Here is a 21189-nt window from a genome sequence, read left to right as displayed (position 1 = left end):
TAAACACAACCAAGTTAAAAGCAGAATATAAAATCTTAGGCAGCAGGTGCCATAAATCATCACATATCCCATTATTATTTAATTAATTTGGAATGGATCTTTAATAACAGCATGAAGATTTACTCTTTGTTTTACAGAACTGACTGACAAGTATGGAAGTGCCTGTTTGTATTATAGATGAAAATCTATTTTGACTTATTACTATGAAATATACTCGTCTTACATAATGAAAGATAATTTATAGGGCTCTATGGAATATTCCTAAAATGCACTGCAGAGAAAAGAAAAAACTAGAAGTGTTAAACCAAAAAAGAGAAGAAAAAACAAAATTTAATTAAAATGGTATGATAGAAATTTCTAATTTATGATTGAATAGACAAAATACAACTATACTACTTTGAAGTACAGTATTTTGAGGAAATGTTTTAATAACTTGGAATTCATCTTTGAAATTTTCATTCTTAGAGTTCTTGCTGACTTATATGACACAATAATAAGTGCCTGGTGTTATCATACATAAGATCTTGATTTAAGTTTTCCACTTACTCTTTTGCTTCTTAAATCTGATTTGAATCCATTATTAAGGAATAGCATTAAGTCTCAGGGAGTATGTACTTTTAGTCACATAGAAACAAATTTTCTTGTTTACTATAATTTAACTTCATCTTAACCTTTTTCTAAATCACAGAAATTACAAGAAAAAATTTTGATTCTCTTGTTTGCTGTGACATGTTGACTCAGCTCATCAATATTCATGATTCTCATCTGGTTTATAGATAACTCATGATATTTGCTTATTCTTTTCCCTTCTGCTTTCTGTCTTGTGGGCAACTCAATGCAGATCCTGGTAACTAATAATGAAACTCAAAATAGTTAAATCTGTATTTCTATAGCTTTGGTAAAAAATTTGATATAAATTCAAATCATTTAAATACTTATTTTCTGGATTATCTGTAGATTGTTCTTGTCATCCTTATAGAATGGAAAATATGCTGTGTTAGATGAATCTGCAAATTTACACTGTATTTAAAGAATATAAACTTCTAACTTTTCATATAGTGCCCTATATGCCTACATACTGAAACACTGAAGAAGGTCAAGATAAAAGAGGAGGAAACAGACTAAATTCACGACTCACAAATGCAAAAACCAGTGACACAAAAAGACCTTGTTCAAAGGCTACAGTATCAAAGAAATTGACGAGCACGTACCTGCACATCCCGCTTCATCTGCCTGAGCTTCAGGCCCCAGGATTTCTTGTCCTTCCTTTCCTGCTAAAATCAAAGAACAAAGGATTAAAATAGATCCATGTGGCACAAACATCTTTAACATCTAGAAATCTGAAGAGGAACTTTTAGATTATATTTAATTTGGATTTTTTTCCCTTTTAGAAGTAATGTGTCCTTGAAAAGTGAACTTTTTAGAAGAGATTAAGCAGATAGTTTTACCAAACTCACAAACGTATCTTAGAGAAGCAAAATTAGTCAAGATTTAGATATAATCCTGGAATTATACAAATAACTATACACATACTGGGATTTTAGTGTTTTTTTGGGAGAGGCGTTCTACCTGTAGGTAGCAGGATTCCTTTCTTTTTTTTTATTTCTTCTGCAAAGTACAAGTTCCTACATTTTAGGCACTGTGCTAGATGATTGATAAACTTATTTCCTTTAACCTTCATAACTACCTATAAGTAAAAAAAAAAAAAAAAAGACAACCAAAACTTGAGGCTTGAAGAGGTTAAATAGCCCAAGGACACTCTGCTATTAGGTGGTAGAAGTGGAATCTGAATTCAGGTCTGAGTGGTTGTAAAACCTACTTCCCACTCCACCCTTGCCTGTATGACCAGAGGACCAGGGGCTAACTAGAGGAAGACTGTACTAAACTTAACTATGTCCAGAGTAAACACCTAGGGCACTATACTTGCTCTTTCACTCTATTCATTATTCTAACTACTGATAAATCATAGTAATAACAGTTCTGGTAAACATTTTTAGATGTCAGTTGTCCTCCTTTGCCACCTTATAGCGAGTTGACTGTAGTATTCTACACAGAATAAGATCAGAGTAAATAGGTATATTATTTTAGCAAGCAGAAAGTATGTTTTGTATATTCAGGTACATTTTATTATAATAGTTTATTAAGGACATGTACATATATAAAAACATGAAGGAGTTAAAAACTGCTTTTAAAAAAACTAGCAGCAGAGAATACATAATTATGATCAGAATACTTATAAAGTCATGCTAAAACATCACATCATGTAGTTAATCTGCACCCCAATCAAATCCCATTGAATATGTCAGTCAAAAATCTTGATTTAGATTTCCCCTAAGTTTGATAATTGAATTGAGAAATAGAACACTAATCAAGTAAAATCTTTGCTCATATTAAATCATGTATTTCTGTAAGTGCCTTGGATTATCAGGTGGATTTATTCAGCAGATTTTCTTTACTCATTAACTTTTATATTATTAAAGATCATTAAAGATGATCACTATGTGAAAATAGTTAAAATATGCATAAACTTCTTTAGATCAGCATGGAAAACACTGTCTAAAGTAGATAATAAAAAGATTAATGTCTGATAAATAATTCTCATTTTATACTTGCCATCAGCAAAATGACAATTAAAAAACCTGTGCTAAAGTATTTATAATATAGTAGGACAAACACCAGTGTTGGCTAAGTGTTTGCAATTCTCTAACATCTTTTTTCCTCTCTCTGAAGCATCTACTTAAACTAAAATAATAAACAGTGTGACAGTTGGATAGGATAGTAATATAGTTATTTATTGTTAATCGATCTATGTTCTTTATTTCTCCTGAAATGAGAATTAAGACAGCCAGAGTTACTTACTAAGATGAAAGATGACAGTGATACTAAAAGTTAAAATGATATTTTGGACAATACTAATTTTACTACTTATAGTTATTATAGCTAATTAAAAATCTGTCTGCAATTCAGTTAAATGATTTCTTCATTTCTGCTCAGGATAAAATCTAGTCTCCTTAGATGAGCATTTAACATACTTCAGAATTTGGTCTCACTTCTTTACTGCAATTTAAAGACTGGAAGTCTCCATTCTTTCCCTCATCACTGGGTTTGGAACTTTGGTTGAACAACTAAAATCATATTGCCTAACAAAAATAGAAAATATCCTAATGCTGGTCTGCAGCATGAACACACCTCTTTCACTATGGAGTGCTGCCAGGAACAGGCTCCTTCCTGCTTCATTAATGGACCAGCATGAGGGTGTACTGGAACAGCTAAATACTATTCAAGCAGCCTTCACCCTCATGTGCTCTGATCCTACTTAGAGCTTAGAAAATACAAGGGTAGCAAAGTAACAGAATCTCCTTGTGCATAAGATTTTCTCTCTTGTAAGACTTACTAATGTCAACACACTGTGATTGACTAACCTAAATGCAACCTAGAAAGGTAAACTGGAATATTTCTAAGGCTTTTGCTTTTATTTTAAATTCCAAAGAAAATATGTAAATGAGGAAAAATTCTCAAGTAAAAGACTTTGTTTTTTCAAATAGTGGCAAATTATAGCTGAAAAATAAGTCATGAAATACTACTCAGCAATAAAAAGGGACAATTTATTGATATATCCAACACTTCAGATTAATCTCTCAAGAAATTTGGAAAGTGAAAAAAGTCAATCCAAAAAATTACACACTGTATGATTCTGTTTATATAACATTCTTGAAATAACAAAATTATAAAAATGGAGAAGAGATGTGTGGTTGTGAGGGATTAGGGTTGGGGCAGAGGGGAGGGGAGGGTGGGCATATAAAAGGCAAGGAGGGAGCTTAGTGGTGATGGAATTGTTCTGTATCTTGTCTATATCAATGTTGATATTCTGGTTGTGATACTATACTACAGTTTTGCAAGACGTTACCAATGGGGAAAACAGAGTAAAGGGTATACAACAGGATCTCTGAATTATTTGTGAATCTGGAACTATCTGTGAATTATTTGCAAATCTGTATCTCAAAATTTAAAGTTTAATTGAAAAATAAGTCAATGGCTAATATCACAAATTTAGATTAAAAGAGACAGCACTTGTTTATTTTGCCATAAGATGTAATTCCTAGTAAGTAAAAGCAAGAATGGCAAATGCAATTCATGTTTTTTAAAAAATATATAAATATTAATAGTTCCAACAAAATATAACAATTCCTCCATTTTGCTCTTACTAAAATTAGCTGATTGATTCTAATCTTATTGATTTTTTATTTTATTATGTTATGTTAATCACCATACATTACCATCATTAGTTTTTGATGTAATGTTCCATGATTCATTGTTTGCGTGTAACACCCAGTGCTGCAATCAATATGTGCCCTCTTTAAAACCCATCACCAGGCTAACCCAACCCCCACCCCCCTCCCCTCTAGAACCCTCAGTTTGTTTCTCAGAGTCCATAGTCTCTCATGGCTCGTCTCCCCCTCCGATTCCACCCCTTCATTTTTCCCTTCCTGCTATCTTCCTCTTCTTCTTCTCTTTTTTTTTTTAACATATAATGTATTATTTGTTTCAGAGGTACAGGTCTGTGATTCAACAGTCTTGCACAATTCACAGCGCTCACCCTAGCACATACCCTCCCCCATGTCTATCACCCAGCCACCCCATCCCTCCCACCCCCCAACCACTCCAGCAACCCTCAGTTTGTTTCCTGAGATTAAGAATTCCTCATATCAGTGAGATCATATGATACATGTCTTTCTCTGATTGACTTATTTCACTCAGCATAATAACTTCCAGTTCCATCCATGTTGTTGCAAATGGCAAGATTTCATTCCTTTTGATGGCTGCATAATATTCCATTGTATATATATACCACATCTTCTTTATCCATTCATCTGTTGATGGACATCTTGGCTCTTTCCATAGTTTGGCTATTGTGGACATTGCTGCTATAAACATCGGGGTGCATGTACTCCTTCGGATCATTACATTTGTATCTTTGGGGTAAATACCCAGTAGTGCAATTGCTGGATCGTATGGTAGTTCTATTTTCAAATTTTTGAGGAACCTCCAAACTGTTTTCCAGAGTGGCTACACCAGCTTGCATTCCCACCAACAGTGTAGGAGGGTTCCCCTTTCTCTGCATCCCTGCCAACATCTGTTGTTTCCTGACTTGTTAATTTTAGCCATTCATGTTAACCAAAAATCCAGAAGGCTTAATGTCAATGGCAGGAGAGAACAGTTCGAAGTACAGGACTGGTTATTAAGCACATGTTCAAAATTCTAAAACTTTCATTTCGAATTCATACCAGTGTGTTTCTAACCATTTCAAATGCGTTTGAGGGAAGATTTTATAGCAATTTCTAATAAGGTGCAAGAAGTGGGTAACTGAACCAGATTTTCCTTTCCTGCTTTCGTCTCTTCCTCTGTAACATGCATGCACACATGCCATGAACATTTATACCTCCCTTTTCTCAAGCTGACCCCTCTGTCTAGAGTGCTGTTATCCATTCCATCTGAAAAACTTACTAATCCTATTCTTGAAAGATCAGTTCACATTTCTCTCATTCTGTAAGTCTTCCCCACCCTGCTCAGAAGTAAATGCCAATAGATTCCTGAATTCAAACATAAAGTGTTCAAACTTTAATTAGAAATGATTTTTTTTACTGTGTACTTTCTCAGAGTATTTCCAGAAGGCTTCATTTTTCTCTCTTGTATCCTCTAATTTCTACATATGTGCATATATTTTTGGTATAATTGTCCATCAGAGTCACAGTAAATGTAATTCACAATCTCCATGAACACCTGTTAACTTAAACAAAGGTAAAAAAATATATAACTGAGGTCAGATTTGGTTAAGATGAAATAAACACAAACTACCCTGTGTGTTCCACTGAATGCAGCTAAAAAAACCTGGGGAGAATTCATGAAGGAGTTAAAGACTCTACAAGATAAATCATAGCAGGAAGACTGGGGAAGAAGACAAGACAAGAATTCAAAGTACCACTGAATCACTGAGGAAGTAATTTCTCCTACCCCCTGGCCTGGATTCAAGGCAGCCTAGATTTGGAAGTGGGCACTGGGGCATGGCACAGAAAAACTCTAGGAAGGCCCTGTAGCTTGGGCTCACAGAATAGGAAAGGGCTCAAAGAAGGGAGAAATCATTTTTTTCCCCTTGATTCTCTTGTGTCCCAATCCCTAGATCATCCCAAGGTAGTGGCTGAGATCATGGTGACAGCAAGAATGTATAGGTACCTAAAATGCCAAGAAAGGGGAACCTTCTTATCCACTCAGAGGAGCAGTGGCCCCAAGAGGATGGTACAAACTTTCATCAAGTTCTTCCTCACCATCTTCTTGTAGCTCTTCTTCCTGCAGGCATAGTTGTGGGAAGTATCTGGCAAAGTATGACAAAGGAAGTCCTGGATTTTTGGATAGAGAATGGACAAGGAAAGTCCCAGGGAACTGAAAGTACTAGGGAGATCATGGAAAGGGACAATGCAGGAAAGCAACAGTATAAAGTTGCTTGTGAACTCCTGGGTTCACATCCAAACTTCCCATGTATGGATCTGACTACAGGCTTTGAGAACTGAAGTAAGGATAAGACCATTAATCATGCCCCAGAATGGCCACTATAGGGCACAAATCCAAAAAGCACTGTAAAAGCTTTGAAAACTGAACTGATATTGGAACCATAATCCACAGAAAGTTATTTAGGATGTAGAGCCTGATACAACTGGATAAGTTGCTTGCTAAACCAAAAATATCAAAATGCTCCACAAGATTTAAATAAGACCAAGAGTCTCATAAGATAATATTCAAAATGTCCAGGATACAATCCAAAATTACTTAGCATATGAAGAACCAGGAAAATCTCAACTTCTATATAGGAAAAGATGATCAAAAGATGGCAACACTGAGAACACAGAGATGTTGAAACTATCAGACAAAGGCTTTAAGCAGCTAAGAGCTAAGGATGAACACTTGAAAAGAATGGAAAGATAGAAAGTCTAGGCTAATTCTTATCAGCAAAAAGAGGATATAGATAGGAACCCAAAGGAAATTTAGAATTAAAACTACCATAACAATTTTTTTTGGAAAAAAATCACTGGACGGATGCAATAGCAAAATGGAGATCAAAGAAGAAAGATCAGTGAAGTTGATGGTAGGTAAATGGAAATTATCCAATTTGGACAATAAAATGAAAACATTTAAAAAAATAAGCAGTCTCAGAGATGTGTGGAACAATAATAAAATATCTAACATTCAGTTAGAGTTCCAGAAGGAGAAAAAACAGTACAGAAAAAATAGTTAAAAAAATAGTATCTAAACCTTTCCAGATTTAATAAAAAACACAAACCAATAAATTAAAGAAGTTAACTGAATCTCAAACAGGACAAAGCCCCCCAAATCTGGGCTTAGACCATCAATCAAACCCTGATAACTAAAGTTAAAAAAAATTCTGAAAAGAGACAGAGAAAATCATACACAACTATAAGGGACCAATGACTTAAAAGAAGGCAGATTTTATCATTAGAAATTAGGGATTTCATAAGGAAATGGAACATTTTTAAAGTGCTAAAAGAAAAAAACCTGTCAGCCCCGAATTCTATATCCAGTGAAAATACACTCTGAAAACAAAGGTAAAATAAAGATACTCTCAGATGAAGGAAAGTGAACAGAGTATACTACCAGCAAACCTGATATACTGCTAAAGGAAGATCTTCAGAAAGAAAGGGAAATGATATTAGAGGAAAATTTGAAATGTCAGGACTGAAAGAGGACACAAGAAATGATGCAGTCTACATGACAGCTATAACATAAAGGAGGGAGGGTAATGGAACCAAATGGGGGTTAAGTTTCCATATTTTACTTTGAGTGGTGAAATACTTATTCTAAGTAGACTATGAGAAGTATGTACATTCTCATCTACAGAGCAACTACTAAAAAATCAATACAAGAAGATATAGTAAAAAATGAAATAAACAAATGGAAATTGAATATTAAAAAATATTCAAATGATTCAAAAGAAGTCAAGAAAGGAGAAACAGAAGAAATTTAAAAAAAAACCAGAGGGAACAAATAGAAAGCAAATAATACAATGGTAAACCTAAATCCAAACATCAAAACTTAGATTATATGTAAATGATCTAAATGAGCCAATGTAAGGGATAGAGATTGTTAGAACAGATTAAAAAAAACAAACAAAAACCTAAGCCCCATTTATAGCACCCTACAAATAAAATTATTTGAAGCATAATATAGATAGGTTAAAAGTAAAAATTTGGAAAAGAAATCTAGAGTGACAATTTTACATCAGACAAAGTAGACTCCGGAGCTAAGAATATTACCAGAAATCTAGAGAAACATTATATAATAAGAGGGCCAATTTACCAAGAGGACATAACAATCTAAAAGAGTATGCACCTAACAACACAGCTTCAAAATATGTGACCAAGAGAACAGAAAGTAGAGAAAAATCCATGTGTATAACTGGAGACTTCAATACTCTTCTCACATTAATTGAAAGAACAAGCAGAACAAGTTAGAAAATCAGCAAGGATATAAATGAACTAAGCAACACTAACAACTACTCCATCCAATTAACATTTGTAGAACACCCAACAAGAGCAGACTACACATTCTTTTCAAATATACATAGAACACTAATGAAGACACACTATATCCAAGATCATATAATAAAACTTAAACTTAAAAGAAATGAAACCATACAAAGTTTGTTCTCTGATCATAATAAATTTAAACTAGATATCAATAGCAGAAAGATAAGAAAATCTCCAAACACTTTGGAAATTAACATATTTCTAAAGAATCCATGGGTCAAAGAGAAAAATGAAAAAACACATCAATATTTTTGGGATGTACATAAAGCAGTGTTTAAAGGGAAATTTATAGTATTAAATGCTTATGTTACACAAAAGTTCTCAAATTAAAATTCTAAACTTCTGTGTTTAAAAAAAAAACAGAAAAAGGAACAAAGTAAGTCCAAAGCAAGCAGAGGGAAGGAATGAAGAGTAGAAATCAATAAAATTAAAGACAAAAAAAGGAAAGAAAAACAATGAAAAAGAAAACTAGTTCTTTGAAAAGATCAATAAAATTAACAAACCATTAGTAAGACTGACAAACAAATAGAGGGAAGTCACAAACTACCAACATCAGGAATGAAAAGGGAATATCACTACAGAGCTAGGAGATAGTAAAAGGGTAATAAGGGAATATTCTGAGTTCAAGGAGTAAACATTATGATGTAACATTTTTGACTCTTGAAGAGTTTATTCTTTTTTTTTTTAATTGAATGATAGGTGTTAAATTGCTATGGAGCTCATATATAAGAATGTTAAAAATGTAAGTATATGTAATATGCTAGAAATTAGATTGTTTTCAACTTACACTTAAAATGAAAAATTTTGTATGCTCATTAAGAAATTTGGGAGGCAGTTTATAATTATTTTATATAATATAAATTTGGAGGCTAATAATAGTACCTCTTAGGGTAGCTGTGAGGATTAAATTAAATTTAGTATGTGCTTAGTACTATACCTGGCACATAGTAAGTGCTATGTAATTGTTAGCTATTTTCCTTAATACAGTCCTGTAAGGTGAACATCTCTACACACATAAATTTGAAAACTGAAATGGACCAATTCCTCAAAAATTAGAAATTATTAAAACTCATCCAAGATAAAAAAGCTAACTTGAATATTCCTATAACTGTTTTAAAAATTGAATTTGTAGTTTAAGATCTTCCCCCAAAACAAAACTCCAGACCCAGATGGTTTCCCTTGCAAATTTTATCAGACATTTAGAGAAGAGCACTAATTTTAAATAATCTTTTCAAGAAAATAAAAAAGGAACACTTTCTAATTCATTTTATGAGGCTAGAATTTTCCTGATACCAAAACCATATAAAAATGGGATAAAAAAGAAAGGAAACTATAGACCAATATCCTTAATGAAAATGGACTTAAAAATTTTCAACAAAATATTACCACATCTAATTGAGCAATATGTAAAAGGAAAATGAGTGAGTGGGGCTTTCCAGGGAATCCAACACTGGTCCAATATTTGAAAATCCATTACTACATTTATTGTATTAACAGACTAAAGAAGCAAAACCACATGATCCTATCAACTGACACAGAAAAACCATTTGAAAAAACTCAACATCTATTCATGATGAAAACTGTCAGCAAACTAGGAACAGAAACTTACTCAATTTGGTAAAAGGCATCTACAACAAACCTTACGTTAACATTACACTTATAAAAGACTGAATACTTTCCCTTTAAGACTGGGAAAAAGGAAAATGTCTACTCTTTCCACTCCTGGTATTTTATGTCCATAAACAGGAATAAAAAGTATACAGATTAGAAAGAAAGAAATAAAACTGTCCCTATTTGAGAAGACTGTCTACATAGAAATCCCAAAGAATCTACAAAATATTCCTGGAATTAGCAAGTCCACAGGATACAAGGTCGACACACGAAAATCAATCATATTGCTTGCTATATTAATAGAAATGAACAAATGGAAACTAAATTAAAAACAAAACATTCCAATAGTTTCTCCCTTTAAAAAAGAAATACATAGGTATAAATCTAACAAATCATGCATATAATCTGTTTTTGAAACTACAAAACACTAAAGTGAGAAATCAAAGCCTTATGCAGCATAAAAAATCAACATACAAAAATCAGCTGCAATTCTATATACCAACAATGAACTATCTGAAAGAGAAATAAAACAATCTCACATATAAGAGCATCAAAAAAAAAATTAAAATGCTTAGCAGTAAATTTAACCAAAAAGGTGAAAGATCTATACACTGAAAACTATAAGACATTGATAAAAGAAATTGAATATGATACAAATAAATGGAAAGCTATTCTGTGTTCATGAATTGGAAGAATTAATATTGTTGAAATGTCCATACTACCCAGAGCCATCTCTAGATTCAATGAATTCCCTACCAACATTGCAATGGCATTTTTTTTTTTTTTACAGAAACAGGAAAAATCAATCTTAAAAGGCCCTATTTAGCCAAAGCAATCTTGAGAAAAAAGAATGAAGGAAAGGGGTTTTGCTTCTTTCTGATTAGGATTTTTAAATCTTTTTAATTTGAAATAGTTTTAGACTTACAGAAAAGTTGTAAAACTAGCACAGACTTCCAGTATACCCTTCAACCAGCTTCCCTTAATGAGACCATCTTACATAATCACAGTACTATTATTATGGAAACCATTATATTAATGTTAATATATTATATTAACTAACATACAGACCTTATTTGACTTATGCAAGTTTTCCCACTAAGGCCTTTTCCTTTTCTGGTTCAGAAACTAATTCTGGACCCACAGTGCCTTTAGTTGTCAAGTCTCCATAGCCTCCTCCAAAATTTCACAATCCAATCATGTCTCTGAGAAGTTGCTTTAGTCTTTGCTTTTTCTTATGACCTTAACACTATTGAACACCGATCACTGGTTTTGTAGGGTGCCCCTCAATTTGATTTCCCTGATGTTTTCTAATGATTGGATGAGGAAATACGTTGTCAGCAAGAATACCACTGAAGTGCTATGCCTTTGTTAATATATCTCACCAGTGGCATATAATGTCACTATATTTTATTACTGGGACATTAACCTTGATCACCTAGTTAAGAAGGTGTCTGTCAGGTTTCTTTATACTAATTACTATGTCTTTAATATTAATAACTATCTGGTGAGGAAATACTTTGATATTATGCAAATATCCTTTTTCTTCATATACTTTCACCCACTAATTTTAGCATTCATTGATGGTTCTTTTTTTTTTTTTTAACAATTTATTTATTTATTGGAGGGAGAAAGAGAGAGTGAGTATACCTGAGCGGGGGGGAGGGGGGAGGCAGAGGGATAGAATCTTCAAGCAGACTGCCTGCTGAGCTTGATTTCAGGACCCATGAGATCATGACTGGAGCCAAAACCAAGAGTCGGATATTTAACCAACGGAGCCACCCAGGTGCCTGCATCAATTATTACCATGGTGTTTGCCTAACAGCGATTTTCCATTTCCCTAATTACTTCTTAATTTATAACTGAAATTCTACTATAAGAAAGAACTCTTCCTTCTCTCCCATTTATTATTTATATCAGTATGGATGTATGCGTATTTACTTTATTCTACTGATTATAATGCAGTACTATCATTATTTATTTTGCTGCTAAAATTATTCCAGATTTGGCCAATGGGAGCTCTCTCATGTTGGCTCTTGGGCCGTTTTCACAGAATGACTTTTTTTTTTTTTTAAGATTTTATTTATTTGCGAGAGAGAGAATGAGAGACAGAGAGCATGAGAGGGAGGAGGGTCAGAGGGAGAAGCAGACTCCCTGCTGAGCAGGGAGCCCGATGCGGGACTCGATCCCGGGACTCCAGGATCATGACCTGAGCCAAAGGCAGTTGCTTAACCAACTGAGCCACCCAGGCGCCCCACAGAATGACTTTTTAAAAAACACTTTCTTGTTGTTCTGGGTTTAGCTTATATTTTCCTTACCTCAGTTCTAGAATCAGCCATTTATGCAAAGAAACTTGGTACCTTTTATTGGAGAAGAGTACCTGAGTCCCAGATCTGGGCACTAGGTATGCTAACTGCTACTGGGTATCATTGTTTCCATGCATTCTTAGCAAACAGAGCTAGGAAATATATGTATGTATACTAATACCTGCAAAAAGCCCATCTATATTTTTGTATCTATGTATCTTTATATATATTAAGAACCATGAGTTCATATTGATACCTCTGATTCCAACAGAAAGCCATACGATTTATTCTAGACTTCTCACTTTTCCTTGTTTGTAACTTCTTTCTCTGATAGTGAGAAATTTTGGTCTCATTATCCTCAATACATCCACTTATTTGTTCAGTTCCAGTATATACATAAAGTAGTTTCAGAATAAACCATAGCTTTTAAGAAACAAATTTATTTACTAGAGGGAAAATGGGGATGGGGTAGTAGGCATGGGGGGATGACACATCTCTGAGCATACCTTTTTGTATAGCTTACATATATAACCATGAAAATGTTTTCCATTCACACAAAAATAATTTAAGTCACTCAGCAGACAGGGAGAATGGACAATGAAATACAAGCAATGACAAATGAACCTAACTATATTATAAATGAGGTGTATAACACATTGAAGGGGGTGGGGAAGACAAGAAATAACCTAAGTAACTTTGGAAAACAACATTTTGAATATATACTATAAAGGTAATGACAAAAAGAACTGTACATATTGTGATCTAGGTAGCAAATTTGTTTGACCAGGATTTTAAAGAGAAGAGAGTATACAACTGAGGTTCAGGATTGTGGGAAAAGCCCAAATTCCTTCATTAGTGTCATCTCTTAATATTTAGATATTTAGAGGTAATTAAGTATTAGAGGTGTATATTTAGTGCAAATGAAATTGGATTCTCTTATAAGTATAGCCAGAGCATACCTCTGTGGTCATGTGGGCCAGTCTTTTCATTTTATAGATGCAGAAGTGGAACTCAAGAGACATAGTGGTATAAATGAAGACTAGAAACCATGTGCTGAGCTTTTTCTACATTACACACTACTTTGGTTGAAAAAGGTTCCAAAGAGTAGGCTAAACTGACCCTTGAGGGAGAAGTATAATATGATTCAATGCTGAGTTATATAGTGATTGATGTATTCTTTCCATAAGATTACTATAGTATTTTGTTATAACCTGTGCCTAAGAAAGCCTTTTTGCTATGGATAACATCAGAATATTAAATATTTTTAATGTAAAGAAGTTTTCATTTCCTTGGCATTTTTGTAAGCATGCAAATTTCTATAGAGTTTTAAAAACTTCAAGTCAGAAAAATGTTTAAGTCACTATTGGGATCATTTTTTCAGCTCATCAATTAAAAAAATAAGGAATAACAAACATACTAAACAATATTTTATATTATCAGATTAGTTACTAGTGAGTTATTACTTTCTAAAACTAAAATTATGAGAGGCCTATAAAAACAGGTGTCTCAAAAGTAAGAGCATATATTTAAAAACGTTTAACTGACAGAAGCATAAGAGTTTTGGGTTGAACCACAAGAAGCTCTTATAAGATGCGTATAGATATGTTGGAGAACTGCCAAGTTATACTATCCTCCCTACACACAACAGGACTTAATTAACCTACTTTTATTTATTTTTGAAAGTGAACATGTCCTAGTTTACTTAATATCTACAATAAAAATATTGCTTCTTCTCTATATTCCTTCTAAGAACTTGATCTAACTTGAGATTTTATTCACAGCTAAGAATAGCTTTTTAAAGGTACTTATTACATAATTAACATTTCAATGGCACATTATATTTTCAAATATACTTTGGATTGTTGATTTACACTATGCTACAGATCTGTGACTATCAGTTCCATATGCTGGTCTCTAGCATGGACCACTTTCTTCTCTATTGCTTCTCGTTTTTCTTAAAAGTTTTAAAGTAACTCACTGGCATAAATGGTGTGGCTTCTATTAACTGACAGTAAAGGGGCTTTGCTTCACTATTTCTTGGTCACCCTCAAGGAACCAGAAAGGAAATAACTTCACTCAGCAATTTATCTTCTAAAAACCTAAGTTGCAGCTACTCTATTTTGGAAGCAAAAACACTGCTAATCTCTTTTTCAATAGCAGGAAATTTTACATACTGCTGTCTTCTTGAAGTTTTAGTAGTGATATGATCACCCTACACTTTTCCCCTTGTTTTTGTTTGCTTTTCACACTGGATAGTAGTTTATGAATGGGATGCTCAAGAAAGAACACAAGAAGAGCAGTGCAGACAGGGGTCATGAAAGAAAAGAATCTGAAGGTAACTGTGAAAACACTGGAGCTCTATCAAGCAGGCTGACTGCCCTTCAGAGCAAGCTCCTTTCTCCGTAACTCAAGTTTTCTTTTTCTGCTCAGGAGCAGGTTGGTTTGGTCAACCACGTACAATCTGATAGACTAACTTTTCAAATTCAGCCACAGGGATCATCTTGAGGAGCCATAGAACAATTCAAAGGTAGAAGTACTCTGTTCGTATCTGAAGCCCCACTACAGAAACTTTCATTTAAATGCATGACTTAATGGTAACCAACTAAATGAATTATTAAGAGTTACTAACCTTGATATTTGTGAATTTAAATTAATGCAAGAAGTCTTGGTTGCCTTCCATCGCTGGGCAGTGTTGCAGATCTGTTGTGCACATTTTCACAAAGACATTTTAAACTCTCACAATGGGAATGGATACTTTTTAACTGATAGAATGCCAGAATTATCTTGATTTGTGATTTTTGGTGGCTGATAATAATTTCTTACTTTGGTCAAAATAGTTTATGAAAGGAACACAGTTTTGTGTTTACTGATTTGTTCTATTTGGTCAGGCAAGACTGTTTTGAACATGGTATGACACACATAAACCTTTCATTTTTTTAAATTAGGTGAGGTAAAACCTAAAGTAGTGCTTAGACAGATTTAGAAATGTAGTTTATTTACAAAGAAATGTATCTCAACTGGAGGATTTTTTTTCTTTATGGGAATTTTAAGTAGTTTTTAGTGTCTGAGAATATTCTCTTTAAAATAATGCATGTTGAATAATAATGACTCAAATGAAAATAGTTAGGTTAAGGTGGGAATTAATGTGTAATTCTAAATATCCTATGACTTGGGTATCAACTTTACCATAAAAGTTGGTTATATATAAATCTTTAGGTAGGTTGTATACAAAACAAATTGTAATTATTATACAAATCATAATAAGTATTAATGTTCACTAAATGTTTCATTAATTTTATTTACCTATACTTATATTTTTTGCTTCATCATCATATATAATTAAGAAAACCCTAGAAGGAAATTATTGTATATACCCACATTTTTACTCTTTCCTGTGTTCTTTCTTCCTTCTTGATATTCCAAGATTCCTTCTTTTACCATTCCCTTTTTATTTAGACAGTTTCTCTTAACCATTCATCTAGGGTAGATTTGCTGGGGACAAATTCTTAGCGTTCCTTCATTTGAAAATGTCCTGATCTCTTCTCCATTCTTAAAGGATATTTTCTCTGGATACAGAAATCAGGGTTGACAATTTTTTTCTTTTAGCATTTGAAGTGTCCCATTTCTGCCTGGCCTCCACAGTTTCTTGTGAGAAATTACTTTCATTCAAATCATTTTTCCCATATAGATAAAGATATCCCTTTTCTCTCTTTGCTTTCAAGATTTTTTTCTTTGTCTTTAGTTTTTAGGAATTTGACTATGATGTGTCTTGGCATTGATTACTTTGGATTTATCCTGTTTGGGATACAGGTTTATGTCATTTGCCTAATTTTGGGAAATTTCAGCTATTAATTCTTTGAATACTCATTCTTTTCTCCTGGAATTCTGAGGACATAAACATTAGATCTAAACAGGCTGCTCAAACTCTGCTCTGTTTTTCTAGCCTATTTTCTTTCTTTTGTTCAAATGGGGTAAATTAAGTTCTATTGTTCTATCTCCATCTTCATTGATTGTTTCAACTGTCCTTCCATGCTGCTACTGAGTCTGTATACTGAGTGCTAAAATTTTATTTACTGTATTTTTCAGTTCTAAATTATCTATTTGGTGCTTCTTTATATTTTCTGTTTCAACAAAGAGACTGTATCTTTCTCTCCATCCTTTTTTTTTTTTGAAGTATAGTGACACAACATTGTATTAAGTTTAGGTGCACAACATAATGATTTGACATTTGTATACATTCAGAAATGATCACCATGATAAGTCTACCATGTGTCACCATACAAATTTACAACTTTTTTCTTTTGATAAGAACTTTTTAGATTTACTTTCTTAGGAACTTTCAAAATTGCAATACATTATTAACTATAGTCCTCATGTTGTACATTACATCCCTATGACTTATTTACATTATAACTGGAAGTCTGTATCTCTTCATCTCTTTCACCAATTTTGACCCCCCACCACACTCCCCTCTGGCAACCACCCAACTTTTCTTATATCTGGAGTTTTCTTTTTTCATTTGTTTTGTTTCTTTTAGATTCCAGATATAAGTGAAATCATATGGTGTTTGTCTTTCTTGGTCTGACTTATTTCACTTAGTGTAATACTCTGCAGGTCCATCTATGTTGTCACAAATGGCAAGATTTCATCCTTTTTTATAGCTGAGTAGTATTCTATTGTATATAGATATGCCACACATATCATCCTTATCCATTTATCTATTAATGGACATTTAGGTTGTCTCAATATCTTTGCTATTATATAAATAATGTTGCAGTGAACATATGGGTGCATATATCTTTTCAAGTTAGTGTTTTCCTTTTTTTCAGATAAATATCCAGAAATTGAATTGCTGGATTGTATGGCAGTTCTATTTTTAAGTTTCTGAGGAACCTCCATGCTGTTTTCCATAGTGGCTGTACCAACTTACATTCTCACCAACAATGCATGAGGGCTCCCTTTTTTTTCACATCCCCACCAACACTTGTTATTGATTTTTATCTTTTTGATAACAGCCATTTTGACAGGTGTATAAAGTGATATCTTATTGTGGTTTTGATTTGTATTTCCATGATGATTAGTACTGCTGAGCATCTTTTCATGTGCCTGTTGGCCCATCTTTGGAAAAATGACTCTTGAGATCCTCTGTGCATTTTTAATTGGACTGCTTTTTTGTTGTTCTTGCTATTGAGTTGCTTGAGTTCTTTATATACTTTGGATATTAAACCCTTATTGAATATATGATTTGCAAATATCTTCTCCCATTCTACAGCTTGCCTTTTTATTTTGTCAACGGTTTCCTTCACTGTGCAGAAACTTTTTAGTTTGATATAATCCCATTTTTTTTTTAAATTTTTTGCTTTTGTTGTCATTGTTTCTAGAATCAGATCCAAATACATATCAATGAGACTAATGTCAAGGAGCTTACCACCTATGTTTTCTTCTAGTAGTTTTATGGTTTCTGGTCTTAGATCAAGTCTTCAATCCATTTTGAGTTAATTTTTGTGTGTGATGTAAGATAGTGGTCCAGTTTCATTATTTTGCATGTGGTTGTCAAGTTTTCCCCACATACTTTATTAAAGAGACTGCTCTTTCCTCATTGTATAATCTTGCCTCCTTTCTTGTAAATTAATTGAGCATATATCTGTGAGTTTATTTCTGGGCTCTCTCTTCTGTTCCACTGATCTACATGTCTGTTTTTCACACCAACATCATATTGTTTTGATTCCTATAGCTTTGTAGTATAATTTCAAATCAGGGAGCATGGTGCCTCTAGATTTGTTCTTCTTTTTCAGGATTCCTTTGACTATCTGGGATTTTTTGTGGTTTCATAAACCTTTAGGGATTGTTTGTTCTGTTTCTGTGAAAAATGCCATTGGAATTTTGATAGGGATTGCACTGAATGTGTATATTGCTTTAGGTAATATGGACATTTTAACAATATTAATTCTTCCAATTCATGAGCACAAAATAGCTTCCAACTTATTAGTGCCTTCTTCAGTTTTTTTCATTAGTGTCTTATAGCTTTCAGTGTATAAGTCTTTCACCTCCTTAAATTTATTCCTAGGTATTTTATTCTTTTGATGCAGTTGTAAAGGGGACTACTTTCTTAATTTCTGTAATAGTTCATTGTTAGTGTATAAAAAGGCAACATATTTTTGTACTGTGAAACTTTACTGAGTTTATTAGTTCTAAAAGGTTTTTTTTTTTTTTTTGGTGGAGTCTTTAGGGTTTTCTATATATACAAATCATGTAATTTGCAAATAGTGACAGTTTTACTTCTTCCTTTCCAATTTGGATGCCTTTTATTTCTTTTTCCTGCCTAGTTGCTCTGGCTACGACTTCCAATACTATGTTGAATGTAAGTGGTGAGAATGGGCATCCTTGTCTTATTCCTGATCTTAAGGGAAAAGCTTTTCGCCATTGAGTATGATGTTAACTGTGGGCTCATTATATATGGCCTTCATCATGTTGAAGTATGCTCTGTCTATATGCACTTTGTTGAGAGTTTTTATTATAAATGGATGTTGAATTTTTTCAATTCTTTTTCTGCATTACTGTGATGATCATTTAATTTTTATTCTTCATTTTGTTAATGTGGTGTGTATCACTTTGATTTGTAGATGTTGAACCATCTTTGCTCTCCTTAAATAAATTCCAGTTGATCATGGTATATAATTCTAATGTATTGTTGAATTTGGTCTGCTAATATTTTGTTGAGGATTTCTGTACCTATGTTTATCAGGGATACTGGCCTGTAATTTTCCTTTTTTTGTTGCATCCTTGTACTGGTTTTGGTTTAAGGGTAATGCTGGCTTTGTAAAATAAATTTAGAAGCATTCCCTTTTCTTCAATTTTTTGGAAGAGTTTGAGAAAGACAGATATTAACTTTTTTTTGAATGTTTGGTAGAATTCACCAGTGGAGCCATCTGGTCCTGGACTTTTGTGTGTTGGGTTTTTTGATTAATTCAATCTTTTTGCTAGTAATTAATCTATTTAGATTTTTCTATTTCTTTATGATTCAGTCTTGGAAGACTGTATGCTATTCATTTCTTCTAGGTTGTCCAGTTTGCTGTATTTAATTGTTCATGGTATTCTCTTATGATCCTTTGTTTTCTTTGGTGTTAGTTGTAACTTCTCTTTTCCTTTCTGATTTTATTTGAGCCCTCTCTCTTTTCTTCTTGGTGAGTCTAGCTAATGGCTTGTTGATTTTATTAATCTTTTTAAGGAACCAGCTCTTAGTTTCATTGATCTTTTCTACTGTCTTTTCAGTGTCTATTTCATTTATTTCTGCTCTCATTTTCATTCTTTTCTTCTTTCTGAGATCATATTGTTTTAGCTGAAGCATGTTCTTAATTGCTTGCGGAAAGATTATTTATTATGGCTGCAATCCATGAGGATCCATGTCAGGTAATTCTAACATCTTTATCACCTCACTGTTGGTGTTTGTTGACTGTCTTTTCTAATTAAGTGGAAGTTTTTCTGGTTCTGGGTATGACAAGTGATTTTTGAATGAACCTTGGACATTTAAGTTATTACATAGAAACACTAAATCTTATTTAAATCTTCTATTTTAGCAGGACTCCTGTGTGAAAGAAGGCACTGTCCCATTACTGGCAAGTGTTAAGGTTTTTGTGGGTTGGCTTCTCTAGCACCCAGTCTGATCTATGAGAAATGTATAAGAGGGTACATAAGCTAAAAGAAAACCCAGGGAACTCACTGCAGTATTGTTCCTTGGTTCCTCAGGTCCCTAAGTCTGTCTGTCTCCTTCTATCTACCTTTTAGACTCTTCTGTTTGTTTTATATATAATGTTGAGGTTTTGGCTGTACTTAATAGGAGGAATAGAGAAAAGTGTATCTACTCCATCTTTCTAGAAGAGGAAGTCTCTACAGTTTTTTTTAAAAAACAATTGACAAAGAATTATGTGATTATCTTATTTTACTTCTTCCTGGATGCCTTATGTAGGGCCACAAAAACTCCTTAATCTCTATTCATACTTTATATAAAAATGTTTCTTAAGAAAGAAAAGTGACACACAGATGGAATTTCCAGGTAGCTCAGATTTTAAAAGTGTATTTACAAAGAACAGAAAGAATGTCATAGCCAAGGATAAATATATGAGTTAAGACAATGTAAGGCCTAAATAGTGCCAGGAAGATAAAAAATGTAAAAAACATGAAGCTCTCAAAATGCTAGGGAAAGCAAGGAGGGGAAAGCCATTTTTTTGAAATTGATGGTATAATTAATGAAGATTAAAATAAAAAAAGGAAAGCATCTTAATTCATTCACTCATTTGTAGGAGTATTTTTAGGCATATAATATGGATTAAAGATTAGTGGTAAAAGATAGAGATCAATAAGATACAGTCCTTGCCCTCAATAATTTTTTTAGTGACACAGAGTGATCAGTCGATCACACTGCCAATCACAATACAATGTGTAAAAGCTATGAACAATTGTGGAAAGTTAATTTACTATGTCTATGGAGGTTAGGCAATGGTTTACAGAGGAGGTGATAGAAAAGGAAGAGAAGGAAATGCTAGGAAGATGGAATAGGATATACAAAGGTTTAAAGAAATGAATATGTACAAAGGGAGTGGTGCAAAATCAAGGTTGGAAAGACAATGCGTAGCTGTCATGCTAAAGAATTTAGACTCAAATCCTATGGGCAACCAGGA

At 33.2% G+C, this 21189-nt stretch overlaps 1 protein-coding gene across 11 annotated transcripts in view; it reads right to left on the bottom strand.

The window, feature by feature from the left end:
• Window positions 1-21189, bottom strand: part of ZEB1 (zinc finger E-box binding homeobox 1) — a 185575-nt gene that overhangs the window by 30970 nt on the left and 133416 nt on the right. For 8 of the 11 annotated variants that reach the window (XM_064591905.1, XM_064591906.1, XM_064591903.1 and 5 more), the window contains one exon: window positions 1212-1274. In XM_064591905.1, the coding sequence (XP_064447975.1) occupies window positions 1212-1274 (63 nt within the window). The remainder of the gene's footprint in view (window positions 1-1211; window positions 1275-21189) is intronic. The other 3 variants (XM_064591907.1, XM_064591898.1, XM_064591901.1) reach the window with 1 other exon arrangement.

Source organism: Mirounga angustirostris, unplaced genomic scaffold (assembly GCF_029215605.1).
Source record: "Mirounga angustirostris isolate CCGP_5_RB_7025 unplaced genomic scaffold, mMirAng1.0.hap1 SCAF_5, whole genome shotgun sequence".
NCBI classification, from domain to species: domain Eukaryota; kingdom Metazoa; phylum Chordata; class Mammalia; order Carnivora; family Phocidae; genus Mirounga; species Mirounga angustirostris.
Note: the sequence above shows the minus strand (reverse complement) of the source record. Positions and strands in the feature narration are given on the sequence as shown.